Source organism: Lampris incognitus, chromosome 12, assembly GCF_029633865.1.
Source record: "Lampris incognitus isolate fLamInc1 chromosome 12, fLamInc1.hap2, whole genome shotgun sequence".
Taxonomy (NCBI): domain Eukaryota; kingdom Metazoa; phylum Chordata; class Actinopteri; order Lampriformes; family Lampridae; genus Lampris; species Lampris incognitus.
The window spans coordinates 611,171-625,113 of NC_079222.1; the positions used below are offsets into that span (position 1 = coordinate 611,171).

General features: G+C 41.5%; 1 protein-coding gene across 5 annotated transcripts in view; it reads right to left on the reverse strand.

Annotated features, from left to right (window-relative positions):
• fer (fer (fps/fes related) tyrosine kinase) overlaps positions 1 to 13,943 on the reverse strand; it is a 203,644-nt gene that overhangs the window by 71,859 nt on the left and 117,842 nt on the right. For all 5 annotated transcript variants that reach the window (XM_056290265.1, XM_056290264.1, XM_056290269.1 and 2 more), the window contains exons 14-15: positions 10,916 to 10,972; positions 10,553 to 10,671 (exon numbers count right to left, since the gene is read on the reverse strand). In XM_056290265.1, coding sequence (XP_056146240.1) covers positions 10,553 to 10,671; positions 10,916 to 10,972 — 176 coding nt within the window. The remainder of the gene's footprint in view (positions 1 to 10,552; positions 10,672 to 10,915; positions 10,973 to 13,943) is intronic.

A 13,943-nucleotide genomic window follows, 5' to 3' on the forward strand; every position in this document is an offset into this window, starting at 1 on the left:
TGTATATCGCTGGGCACCGTCCATCAAACATGTTTTTTTGAATTAGGCCCATGGTGCCTTAAGAAGTCTCAACAGTGAGTTATGGCATCCCAGAACCATCCCCTTGCATACCCACATCCAACACCCTCGGGCTGCAAAATAACCTGCAATGTCAAAGGGCTACTCCCCCAACTGAAGACGATTTCTTCTCATCCAAAGCCATGGACTAAGCCTTTCTGTCGTATCAGACAACTTCTTCAGGACTTATCTCACAGCGACCTCGAATGTCAAATTCTAAAAGAAACAATGACATTGATCTAGCTACAAACCCTCTAACATATATTTCAACTGTGCCACCCCTTGCCTCACCTACCAAATCTATCATACTTTAACCTCTTCATCTCAAACACTTCTTCCATCCGTCCTCAACCTGGCTTGTTAAATATACTAGTCACTCCTTTGAATAAAGAATCATGGAATTATGAAACCTGCGGTTGTGTGCCAACTCCAACTAGCAAACTCCAGTCCCTCACCTTTCCCCATCCATCTAGCAAAATTATGATTATGTGTCTGTACTACTACATTCTGACCCTCCTGCACAACCCTGACTACTCTATTTTCCATACTAAGTGGACATTAATTAACCTCAATATGCTAGCTGTCAATCAGACCTGCTAAACACCTAAGCACGTGGTTGTGACGCCAAGTGTAGTGACCCTGTGTTAAACCAAACCTACAGTCTGATAGAATATGCTTCAGAGTAGCTGAGCCTACACACAATTGACAACTTGCATCTTCACCTACCCATTGATTAAGGTTTTTCGGTAGTACATCATAAAATGCTCCAATAATGAACTCAATATTACTTGCCAGCATGGTCAACAGATTTCACCAGCCCAGTGGCGCCGGCAGCTGTAATCCTGTACGCACCGTGCACACATTTTTTTATGATTTTTTTTTGTTTTTTGTTTTTTTGCCACTCACGCCGTTTGATGCAAATACATTTGAAGGCCGATGACTGGTTTTAACGTCACTGGCTAATAGCGCACAGTGCGTACAGATCCCTGTATGCACCGTGCATACAGGGATTACAGCTGCCGGCGCCACTGCACCAGCCTGTCCTCCTCCTCTCTACATTATCCCAACCCATGCACTGATCTTTTTTGCCTGTGAAGCTGCCCTTGTATGCCCATCAGCTTCCTCCTGATGCTGGCTGCAACAGAGGGTGGTCCCCAATCGTCTTGGCTCTCCATTCAATTGGACTTTGGCCACCCCCTGCCAAGGACCATGTCATTGCTGTGGGCGCATCAGCGTCTCCACATAAAAGCTGTCTTGTGTGGGGTGTCTGGGTAGTGTTGCGGTCTATTCCGTTGCCTATACGGGGATCACCGGTTCAAATCCCCATGTTACCTCCGGCTTGGTCGGGCATCCCTACAGACACAATTGGCCATGTCTGCAGGTGGGAAGCTGGATGTGGGTATGTGTCCTGGTCACTGCGCTAGCACCTCCTCTGGTAGGTGGGGCGCCTGTTCGGGGGGGGGGGACTGGGGGGAATAGAGTGATCCTCCCATGCGCTACGTCCCCGCAGTGAAATTCCTCACTGTCAGGTAAAAAGAAGTGGCTGGTGACTCTACATGTATCGGAGGAGGCATGTGGTAGTCTGCAGCCCTCCCTGGATCAGCAGAGAGGATGGAGCAGCGACTGGGATGGCTCGGGAAGAGTGGGGAAATTGTCCGGATACAATTGGGGGAAAAAAGGAGGGGAAGCTGTCACATGCAGGCGTCCTCCCATTATGCGGCTCCAGGATCAGCCTCTACACACCAGATCCCACTAATCAACCAGTAGAGTCTTTGCTGAGGAATTTGATTAGGAGACAGAGGTATGTAACTGCTTGGTTGGAACAAAAACCTTCACCCACACTGGCCCTTTCTGGATAAGACTGCCCACCCCTGACCTAGAGGAACCCAGCAGGAGGACGGTCATACTTGACCCTGAGTGATCACCGAAGATTATGATGATGCTGAATCTGAGCAACAATTTTGCTTTCTCTCAGTGTAGCCTTACTCCAATATTTCCATGCATCACCTGATCCAAACCTGGGCATTCCCATTTGAACTTGGCCTACAATTTCACTATGTTCAAATGCCCTCTGGGTGCACTGGACCATGTCCCTCAGGTTCTATTTTTACCTGTGGTGTTGCAGCCTTAAGAAGCAAATCGCTAGAGTCAGACAGAGTCATCTCCAGCCTCATCTTAGCACACTTGAATTCCTCTGTTAAACTAGTCAATGGCAGCTTCAAGATTTATTTACCATATAAAGCTTCACTACTTAGACACCATGACCCTCCTAACCATTTTCTAACTTACATGTGTATCATCTTCTCTAATTTCTCCACCTCAGTGATAACAATATAGTATAATGCCAATGGCCACATTGTCACATCCACATTGTAACATCATGGTAACAATCCAAATTGCAAGGACCACAATTTCAGTTTGAAAGGCAATTATGACCTATCAATGCTTCTAATGCCTTGCACAATGACCTTTCTCAACTCACAGCCTTGCTCCCTATAGCTTAATAAAGAAGTACTGTACCATCTACCTAGACTCTTGACAGGTTTCCCTAGTATAGAGGGAATTATTTTCTATTTGAAAATTGTCTTGTACCACTCGCCCCTCAACAATCAACAAAATCCTAGATTTACTGAATTTGACCTTCATCCTTGCCCATCTTAGATTGTCATTCAGTTTAGCCAATAACTTTCGTGTATGTGGAGCTGTAATCACAGTTGTAGTCACATTTTCCATATTGGCTCTGATGGGAGAGACACATGACCTATCCTGCCACCTCTCACCACCCACAACTCACTTAGATGCTCTAAATAACAGCCCCATAGCAATAGTAGCCACTAGAGCTGAAATAGTGCACCCTGCCATAGTACTATATCCAGCTGCTGCCATGTAGTTGTGTGTTCACTAGGGGTAAAACAAAACTGAATACCATCAAAATATGCTCTGACTAGTTTCATAATATCATCAGGGACCTGGAAGAAATTAAATGCCTTCCAAAAAATGTTATGTGGCACAGAACTAAAGGCATTTTCAAGATCTAATAACACTACCTCTCACTCTTAGCTGCCTGAATGCATTACCAAATCATTCTTGCGTGCTCTGAGCAACCTGAGAAATCTGCAATTCCTGCTTTCTGTTCAGAAATGTCTATTAACTGATCCCCTTTTAAATATACATTCACCCTCCTTACCACTAAAGAAGATCTTTCCTTCCAAGTTGAGAAGACAAATAAGGCTAAATGGGCATGGAACAAGCCTAAATAAACCTTGCTCTACACAAAGCCTTTGGAGCAACTAATTTTTTTTTCTCCATATGACTACCACTAACTTCCAAAAATATGTCAATACATCAGGCACACTATTATAAATCCAGAGGGGACCCCAGGTCTAAGTGCAGAAGAGGCCCCTGCTTGCCTCACATTATCTTGCAACTCACTGCACATAGGCAGGCTGACATCAAGTTGACATTCTATCTCTTCACTAGGTAGGGTATCTGCTGGCAGTACATTCTATCTCTTCACTAGGTAGGGTATCTGCTGGCAGTACATTCTATCTCTTCACTAGGTGGAATATCTACTGGCAGTACAAGTTCACTAGCCTTCTCAGTATATGTATTATGTACATTTTGTAAAATACTCTTTTGTCTTTCCACCTCCAAATCGCCACTCCTCTTCTTGGTAAATTATGACTTAGTAACTGCAAACTGATCTCTAAAGAATGTTGCCCTTGCTCACTCTTACTTCTTACACTTTCCACTAAAGAAATCTGCCCTTCTCAACAGATTCTTCAGTTCATGCCCTCTTTCTTCATCGCTCACTCTCCTCCATTTCCTTACCTGCCATCACTCCTGAATAAGCCTCTCATATCTCTCTTATCTTACCAATCATCACTCCCGAATAAGCCTCTTTTATTGCTATCTCTTATTTATCTTACCTCTCTTACCTCTCTTATCTATCCTTTCTCTCTTACCTCTCTTATCGCTCCTTTCTCGCTTACCTCTCTTTATCTCTTACCTCTCTTATCTCTCCTTTGTCTCTTACCTCTCTTACCTCTCTTATCTCTCCTTTCTCTCTTACCTCTCTTACCTCTCTTACCTCTCATCTTTCCTTTCTCTCTTATCGCTCTTATCTCTCTTACCTCTCTTATCTATCTCACCTCTTATCTCTCTTACCTCTCTTATCTATCTCACCTCTTATCTCTCTTACCTCTCCTTTCTCTTTTACCTCTCTTGTCTCTCTTATATACCTTATCTCTCTTATCTCTCCTTTCTCTCGTACCTCTTATCTCTCTTACCTGTCTGACCTCTCTTACCTCTTTTCTCTCTTACCTCTCATCTCTCTTATCTATCTTACCTCTTATCTCTCTTACCTCTCACCTCTTATTTCTCTTACCTCTCTAATCTCTCTTACCCCTCATCTCTCTTATCTCTCTTACCTCTCATCTCTCTTATTTTTCTTACCTTATCTCTCATTCCTCTCTTACCTCTCTTATCTCTCTTACCTCTCTTGCCTCTCTTATCGCTACCGGCCATGTTGAAGTCACTGAATCCTGCAATACCACATCTGTACTTACAATATTACAAATCAGTATCATAGTACTTAATGAATACTATATTGGTTTTACAAGAAGTATTATAACACTGAGTACTACATCATAGCAGTGTTGTAGTACTCGAGTCCAGGACTCGGACTCGAGTCCGACTCGAGTCCTGATTTTCATGACTCGTGACTCGACTTGGACTTGAGCACTGATGACTCGGACTTGGACTTGGACTCGCGAATTTACTGCATTCGGACTTGGAAGTTGGAGACCCGGACTCTGACTTTTTAATTGATAAAGACTGTTTTTGTTAGATTTTTTTTAAATAATAGGCCCTATTAAAATATATTGATAGCTATATTAATACTGTAACATTATTCAATTTCGTGTAAGGGCAGGCACGTGTGTTCCACCTACATGCGGATTCACGTGGCGTGCATACCGTCATGTTCAGTAGCGCGAAGATGCCTAAAGAGATGCCCCGAATTGTGCACTTAGCTTACACAGTTTTTATAACATATTTCAGCAAGATCATTGCTAGATGTTCGATATGTAAACTAACTATTGAGGAGAAGATCGGGACAACCTCAAACTTCAACAGACATCTGTCAAGGATGCACCCAGAGAAGTAAGTGATATGCAGTCAGTTGATGATATGGTTGGTGATCAGTTAACGTTAGCTAGCTAGCTATCTAGCTACGGTAACAATAGTCTCTGAAGTAACTCAACCACTGGTCCAAGATGTTCGGTTAGGTCGTGTGGCGGGTATATCATATCACTAAAAACAAGTGAAATTGTATAGGTAAGTTAAGTAACATTACTGTTAGAATGCTAATGCAGCATTGCACAGAAAAGTCACAGTACGGTTCGCTTTCGGTACGAGCGTGCCATCCATCTCACTAATGATGAGTTGGTAAGTAACACACAGCGTCTTCGTGTTATAGGGAGATTAAAACTGATTTTTCTTATTTATCATTTAGCTAATTACCAAGTAGCATACACTTAACGGAAAAAACACACCACTCTGAACTACCGTGTTAGCATTAATCTTAACTAGCAATAACAAATCCGCACATGGCAGGTCTCCGCCATGAATATTCTCCAAGTGCGGAGAAGGAAGAAGTCTAGCCTATATGCATCCACAAATAATGTTGATAAAATGTGCACAACTTTACAATGCAAATAAAAATAATTGTAGGCTATTACTCGCTAAATGGACTAATTGAAGAAAGCTAATGTGGATGCCGCCACTGGTTTTCTTGAGAGCCTGAGACGGTACGAGATTTGACGGATGTGGCATTTCCCCCCCCGATGTACCGAAAACTACCGAACCGTATTGTGATTGGTGACACCGCATAGGCTACTGTAAATATGTGGATATTTTGCATATATGCAGCATTGGGTGTGCCAAATTCTAAAAATAGACACGCGCGACCTAGCTTTTGAACAGTACTATGAACTGGCTCTGTCTTCTAACAAAATCACACCCTCCCTGACCCATACAGAATAAACATACAGACTCACAGAGGATAGAGAGTTAAAGCTCAGCTAGGTAGCATGTAACATACTTAAATCAATAATTAAATGACTGGGTTTTGCTAATTAATCCCTGTCCTGTTAGTCTCATAAATTATGTATCTTTTCTCATACTTTTCATTTATCCAGCTAGCTTACATTAGTTAATCTACTAATATGGTAATGTTAGTTATATAGATAACTAAATATGTAACTTAACTGGTTATGGTTCAAACAACTATGTGTATAATGTGTAACATTTGTATTGTTATTGCATATTGTTATAGCTATAACGTTACACATTTTTTGCTGTGAGAAAGATTACTTGAAACAGTTTGGCATCAGCAAGCTAAAGTGTGTATCCTATCTTCCCCTAGGTTCCAAGAATACCGTGCCTCCACTGCTTGGGATGTGATGCCAGCTGCTTCAGGTAGAAGACTATCACATCATTTTTAAATGATGGACAGCAAAGGATGTACGACCTCAAACATCCACGTCAGAAGGCTATAAGTGATGCCCTTGTAAAAGATCTAATCATTAAGTGCTGCTTGCCACTCTCCATCGTTGACAACGAGGACTTCAAGCACTTCCTGCATGTCCTGGACCCTCAGTACCGGCCCATAGCAAGATCCACAATTTCCTCTGTGATCATTCCAGGAATGGTGGAAGTCAAGAAAGAACAGATTAAGAGCCAGCTGGCAGAAGCATCGAGTGTTGCTGTTACCACAGACATTTGGAGTGATCGAAAGATGCAGTCATTCCTTGGAGTGACAGCACACACAGTGGCAATGGATAAAAAAAAACAGGAACTCAGCCTTCAGTCATATCTTCTTTCCTGCAAAAAAGTGCATGGAAAATACTCAGGAGAGAAGATTGCAATGATGTTTGAATGCTGTGCTGAAGAATACCTGATTAAGGACAAGATCAACTTTGTCATAACTGACAATGCATCCAACATGAGAAAAGCTTTCCAGGCCAGCTTTCCCCTAGAGGATCCTTGTGATGCTGAAGCTCATGATCCCAGCACATTTGAGGAGGATGATGAAATATGGCAAGACCTGATGCCAGAAGATCAACAGACAGTCAATGACACTTTGGCTGAGAACTGTAAGATGCAGAGACTATCATGCTTCACACATTCACTGCAGTTGGTCATAAAAGATGGTCTGAAAGACACCAGTGGGCTGTCAAGCACCCTAGCAAAGCTATCCCGTGCAGCCAACCTCCTCTACAGTGGCACCTCGTTTAAAGACTGCTTTGAAGCGTGTTTTGGTGATGCAACAATTCCAACAGCGAATGCCACACGATGGAATTCCACTCTGAAGCAGGTGAAGGCTTATGTGCATTTAGACATGCAAAAGCTGTCCAGTGTGTTGGAATCAGAGGGGCACAAAAGCCTTATCTTATCCCCGCGAGAGTATGCTCAGCTTAAAGAACTGATCGAAGTTCTTGATCCGTTCTTGGAGGCAACCAACCTAACTCAGGGTGAGACTACTGTCACCGTCAGTGTGATTGTGCCCTGTGTCCTCACTCTGCGCTGTCACCTGCAGGAAATAAGAGGAAAAGCCAGATACTGTGGGCCTCTGGTGAGAGCTCTGGAGAGCTCCTTGAAAACAAGGTTTGCAGAGGTTTTCAGTGAAGTCAAGATACCAGGATGTGAGCCAGCTGAAGGAAGAGGCCCCACCAAATTTCCTTTCACCAAGGCCTACTTCATAGCATCTGTGTTGGACCCAGCATTTCGCTTCCAGTGGCTAGAACATGATGTGCAGCTGGACAGTGACATCAAAGATGTGCTGAAGACTGAGATCAAAGGTGAGAAATGTTTGATTAACGTTAGTTAAGTGATTAACTATTTGATTGTTGTGATGTTTATATCATTGAAGGTGTTACAATAAAGCACATAGGCGTGTCATTTGTCATGTAGGCCTAGTCAATAACATATTTGTAATGAGTCCCCCATGCCCCCTCTCATTTCAGAGTATATAAAGGCAGAGGGTGACAAGCAAGCGGTATCAACAGCAGATGCAGCGGAAGCAACAGGACCAGGGGAAGGTGAACTTTCAGAGTCTCCTCCTGAGAAGCAGTTGAGAATGTTCTCCCACTATAGGAGGACTCCCTCCTCCACTGAGAAGAAGCCGCCTGGCCAGGCTCAGTTGACTGCATACCTCGACTTGATCGCTGAGCAGGACTCTGACTCAGTCCCGTGCCTCAGGTTTTGGCAGCAAAACAAATCCAAATTCCCTACCCTCTATCAGATTGCCACACAAGTATTCTCTATCCCTGCCTCCAGTGCACCCATTGAAAGGGTATTTAGTCATGGAGGCATTTTGATGAGGCCTCACCATGCAAGGTTGAGTAGTTCCATGCTGTCAGATCTTATGTTTTCGAATGCAACGTGTATGCTTAAAACTAGTGCCACCAGCCTTTTGTTCCTAACTATTCCTGAGAGACAATGTCTTTTGACTTGTTTTTATGAATGTATTGTATGCTGTGGAACTTACTTCTGTATACTGTTTCCACCATTTGCTAATATCATGCTATTCACAGCTATCAATGTGTTTTGAAGCACATCCAATGTTCAGAATGTCAAAGAAATTCAGACTGTTCTAAAAATGTGTGTGTGCGCGCATGCTTGCGCGTGCATGTGTGCGAGTGTGTGGGTGTGCATTTGTTTGGCTATCGTGTCACAAAGTAAATAAACTCCCTTTGAAATGGTGACAGCTGTGGCATTTTTGTTTAATGTAGACCTTTTTTATTTGTATGTCAGATCTTTGACTGTGCCCGAGTGGATCACTGGAGCCATCTTGGAACTCGACTCAGACTCAACCTTGATGACTTGGACTCGGACTAGGGTAATAGGGACTCGACTCGGACTCAGGTAATGGGGACTCGACTCGGACTTGACTTTTCTTTGGTGACTCGGACTTGGACTTGGACTCGAACACTGGGGACTCGAGACTCGACTCGGACTCAAGGTTTAGTGACTCGACTACAACACTGCATCATAGTACTATATTAGTACTAGATACAGTATACTAATAGAACTTGAGTACATCAAACTATTATAATACTACAATGGTTACTAATGTAGTATTAAGACAGTTTGATCCTGACAGTAGTACAATCAAAAAAACAAATACAACAGTCTTAAAATCTCTTTTAATACTGTTTGTAGTACTAATTATTAGTGCTACAAACAATATAATAAATACAACATGAGTATAACAAACAGTGCCATTATAATATAGTATTGCAACATTTGAATTATAATCAGTGTCAAAAAGTACGTTACTACTACCTTAGTACTACAATCAGGATCAAAATATCACGTTAGTATAACAAACAATATCAGAATATTACATTATTACAACAAACAGTGTCATAATACTACATTAATAGATCAGTATCAAAAACTACATTCGTTTTACATTCGGACTACAATTATGACCATAATACTACACTACACAAGTACTAAAAAATATATCAGACGCTATAATATAGTACTTTATTGTCATTATACTCCATCAGTACTATAATCAGTACCAGCTACAGGAGCCTCAGAGCCCGCACTACCAGGCTCAAAAACAGCTTCTTTCCACAAGCTGTTGCCCACCTGAACCTGGCTACCCACTGAATGTCTGTAGATATTTTTAAATATTTTGCACTCCAGCTCTCTTTTAACTTATTTTTAGCTTTTGGTCTTCATGTGTGTATATCTTATATTGTGTTTGCTGTGTTTGTCTGTGTCTGTCTTGCACTGATTGGTGAAGCCACAGCCCTCATTTCATTTTTAACATGTGCCTGCACATTGTTTTTAATGACAATAAAATTGAATTGAATTGAATAGAAGGCAGCATTAATGCTACGTTAGTACAGTAATCAGTATTATGATTCTACATAAATACTACAAATAGAATCACGATAATATACTGGTACCATAGTGTCATAATATTACATCAGTAGTACATTAGTACTACATTACTACTGTAGTCAGGCTCATATTACTATGTAAGTACTGAAAAGAGTACCAGAATACATTAATATATTGTCATTAATATGATAATAATAATAATGATAATAATAATAATAATAATAATAATAGTAATAATAATAATAATAAATTAGTACTACAAACAGTATCTGTTGCTCTCCCTGAGGTTGCTTCCTATTGTTTCTCCCTGTTAGAGGTTTTTAGGAAGTTGTTCCTGATCCCATGTGAGGGTGTGAGGACAGGATGTTGTGTTGCTGTAAAGCCCCTGAGGCACATTATTAACAAGTGATTCTAGGCTATACAAATAACACTGACTGGACTACTATAATATTACTTACATCAGAACTACAATCAGGGTCATGAGTCTACAATACTATATAAAATACGACAAACAGTATTAGTATATAACAGAACTAAAATAGTATGTGTGTGTGTGTGTGTGTTTGTGACTCACCTGGCCTCAGACAGGAACTTGATTTTCAGTTCCTGTGGCAAATCCTCCTTGCAGGTCTTAACTGCAACCGGGATCCGGTCTCGCTGCAAAGTCCCCTTGTAAACCTCACCAAAGTTCCCCTGAAAAACCAGATTCCACAGAGGCTGGATAAGTCTTGGTCAGTAGGCATCTATTCTGAAGCAGTCTTGTCTAGTCTAGTCCCCTTGTAAACTAGTTTCCACAAAGACTAGATTAGTCCTCATCAGTCTGCATCTGGATCACATCTGGAACTCTGGATCAATGTGGTCAAAACCATTAGTCCAGTTCAGACTGGTGTATTGTCGTCAGGGCCATTAGAAACTAGTGGAGACCAGCTAAACTGACCTTGCCCAGTAGTTCTCCCAGGACCACGTCCTCGTGATTGAGAATCCACTTCTTATCCTGAAACACACACACACGTAATCAGGTGAAATATGTTCACCCTGAAATCGATTAGTCAGGACTGCATCAGTTTTCAGTTGCTCATGTCTGGGTAGATGTGACTGCAGGGGGCGCTGGGGTCTCTGGTCATTAATACAGCTGATGAAGAGCCAGCAGCTGTCCTGTATTCATGTCTTCCCCTGTTCCAGTTTAGGATGAAAAGTATATATGATGACAGTTTACTATCAAAGTATAAATGTTATGGACCACTGTGGATTCATTAGCATACCCTAAATAAGGATGTTCAGTTTAAAAAGGAATCGAGTGCGTGCAAAGCTAGCTCGCTAGCATCGGCTCGATAGTATAGGGGTTAACTAGCTAGCATAGGGGTTAACTAGCTAGCATAGCCATGAGCCAGAGCGAGTTGAATGTGTGACCAATATGAAATAGCAGTAATTGTTTGTTGGCTTTAGTGTATTCTCAGAAAACGGTGTGTAGTTATTAATATGTGGAGGCGTGTTTTGTTGAGCAGAGTGTTTGGAATTGTATATTACTGGTGCCGAGAGCATGGTGTGTGCATGACATGAGCACGTGATCGTAGCCACTACTAGTACAGAATACATGGTGTGTGCATGGCATGAGCACGTGATCGTAGCCACTACTGGTACAGTATACATGGTGTGCGCATGACATGAGCACGTGATTGTAGTCACTACTAGTACAGAATACATGGTGTGCACATGGCATAGCACGTGATCGTAGCCACTACTAGTACAGAATACATGGTGTGCGCATGGCATGAGCAGGTGATCGTAGCCACTACTAATACAGAACACATGGTGTGCACATGAGGTTGGTGCATGATCGAGACATGCACAGTGTGTGCACCTTCACTCCCGCCGCGTGTGTGCTCGCGTGTGAATGCATGCTTGTGTGCACGTCTGAAGTCATGTGTTCTATTTGCAGGCGCAGTAACTAAATAGTCTTGGTTTAGCTTGGGATTTGTATGTTGAGTAAGCTGAACAAAGTAAGGGTTAACAGTGGGAAAGTGATACAGGTACACTTTCATGACCAGTGGATTTGGTAATGAGCTTTCCTGTGTAATGCCTCTTCCTTTTATTGTCATGTTATTGTGAAGTGTATGGTGTACACCTTTTGAAAATAAGAGATATGTTGCAGATGTAAAATGACTGTATGTGCTGTGACAATAAGATGTTTGCTATCCCATCTGTACAAACGCAGCAAGTTAACAATGCATAGAATCTATCTGAAGGTCATTAATACAGCTGATGAAGAGCCAGCAGCTGTCCTGTATTCATTTCTTCCTCGGTTCCAGGGTATTACACACACACACACACACACACACACACACACACACACATTCACGAATATACTTCTAAAAAAACCCAACAAAACAAGATTTTTTTTGTGAAAACGTATTTAGAAAATGTAGGTAGTGAAAGAATAAAAACTGTAATATTGCTAAGTAATTGCTCAGGGAATAGTATTTGGTTGCTAAGGAGTTGCCAAGTGGTAAGTGGTTGCTAGGTGGTTTTAGCTTTCACAGAGGCAACACACACACACACATATAATAATAATAATAATAATAACAATAATAATAAACTGTATTTGTATAGCATAAAATGCAGCTCAAACTGCTTTACATTAAAAACAAGGGAAACAATAAAACTCAACAACAATACAGATAAAATAAGTTAAAAGTAACAAAACACAGACCTAGGCAAAAAACATAAAACAAGGCAAGACATAAAACCACAGTACAAGATAAAAAAAAAATGAGAGTAAAAGAAATATAAAGTGGAATTAATTAAAAGCAAGAGCATAAAAATGGGTCTTGAGCTGATTCTTAAAACTATATATGGACGTTGCTTCTCTTATTTGTTGGGGGAGTCTAGTCCAAGCCGTCGGTGCATAAAAACAAAATGCTGCTTTGCCATACTTTTTGTAGTTCATTCTAGCGACATTGAGCAGGCCAGCACCAGAGGATCTAAGACAGCGGCTTGGAACATAATCAGATAAGCAGTCAGATAGGTATGAGGGTCCTAAACCATGTAGAGCTTTACACACAGGTAAAAGAATATTAATATCAATCCTCATTGCTACAGGAATCCAGTGTAAAGATGTTAATGTGATCTCGCATCTTGGATTTTGTTATGACCCTTGCTGCCGCGTTCTGTACTAGTTGCAGCCTATCGATACTTTTTGGGTAAACCAGTAAGAAGTGCATTGCAATAGTCTAGACAAGAAGAGATAAAGGCACGCGTCACCTTTTTGGCATCTTCCAGGGAGAGGTAGGGTTGATATGTGATTTAAAATCCAACTCAGAGTCAATGATGACACCCAGGTTTTTTACTACAGTCGTATTCTGTGCAGCCAGACTTCCTATTCAACTTGATAGCATTTCTCTCTGTGCATTAGTACCTATAATGAGAATTTCTGTCTTGTCTTCGTTCAATTTGAGAAAGTTTTCACTCATTCATTGTTTAATACTAGACAGCCAATTCGTCAAGGGATTGAGAGCATTGGGGTCATCTGGCACTACAGATAAATATAACTGAGTATCATCGGCATAAAAATGGAAATTCACTCCATGATCACAGATAATTTTCCCAAGCGGCAGCATGTACAGGCAGAACAATAAAGGACCAAGAACGGAACCCTGAGGAATACCTGAGAAAATTACATGTTTGTCTGAGACATGGTCAGAAAGACTAACAAAATAGCTTCTGCCAGTAAGATATGTGCAGAACCATGATAGGGCAGTGCCTGAAAGGCCAATCCAATTCTCAAGGTGGACTAAAAGTATATCACGACACTAAAAGTATATCATCACACTGCCTTTTCCAAAATCTTGCCCAGAAAAGGCAGATTAGAAATAGGCCTATAATTGCTCAGCACCGACGGGTCAAGATTATTCCTCTTGAGTAAGGGCTTTACTATAGCTGTTTTCAGTGAATCAGGAGAGATACCC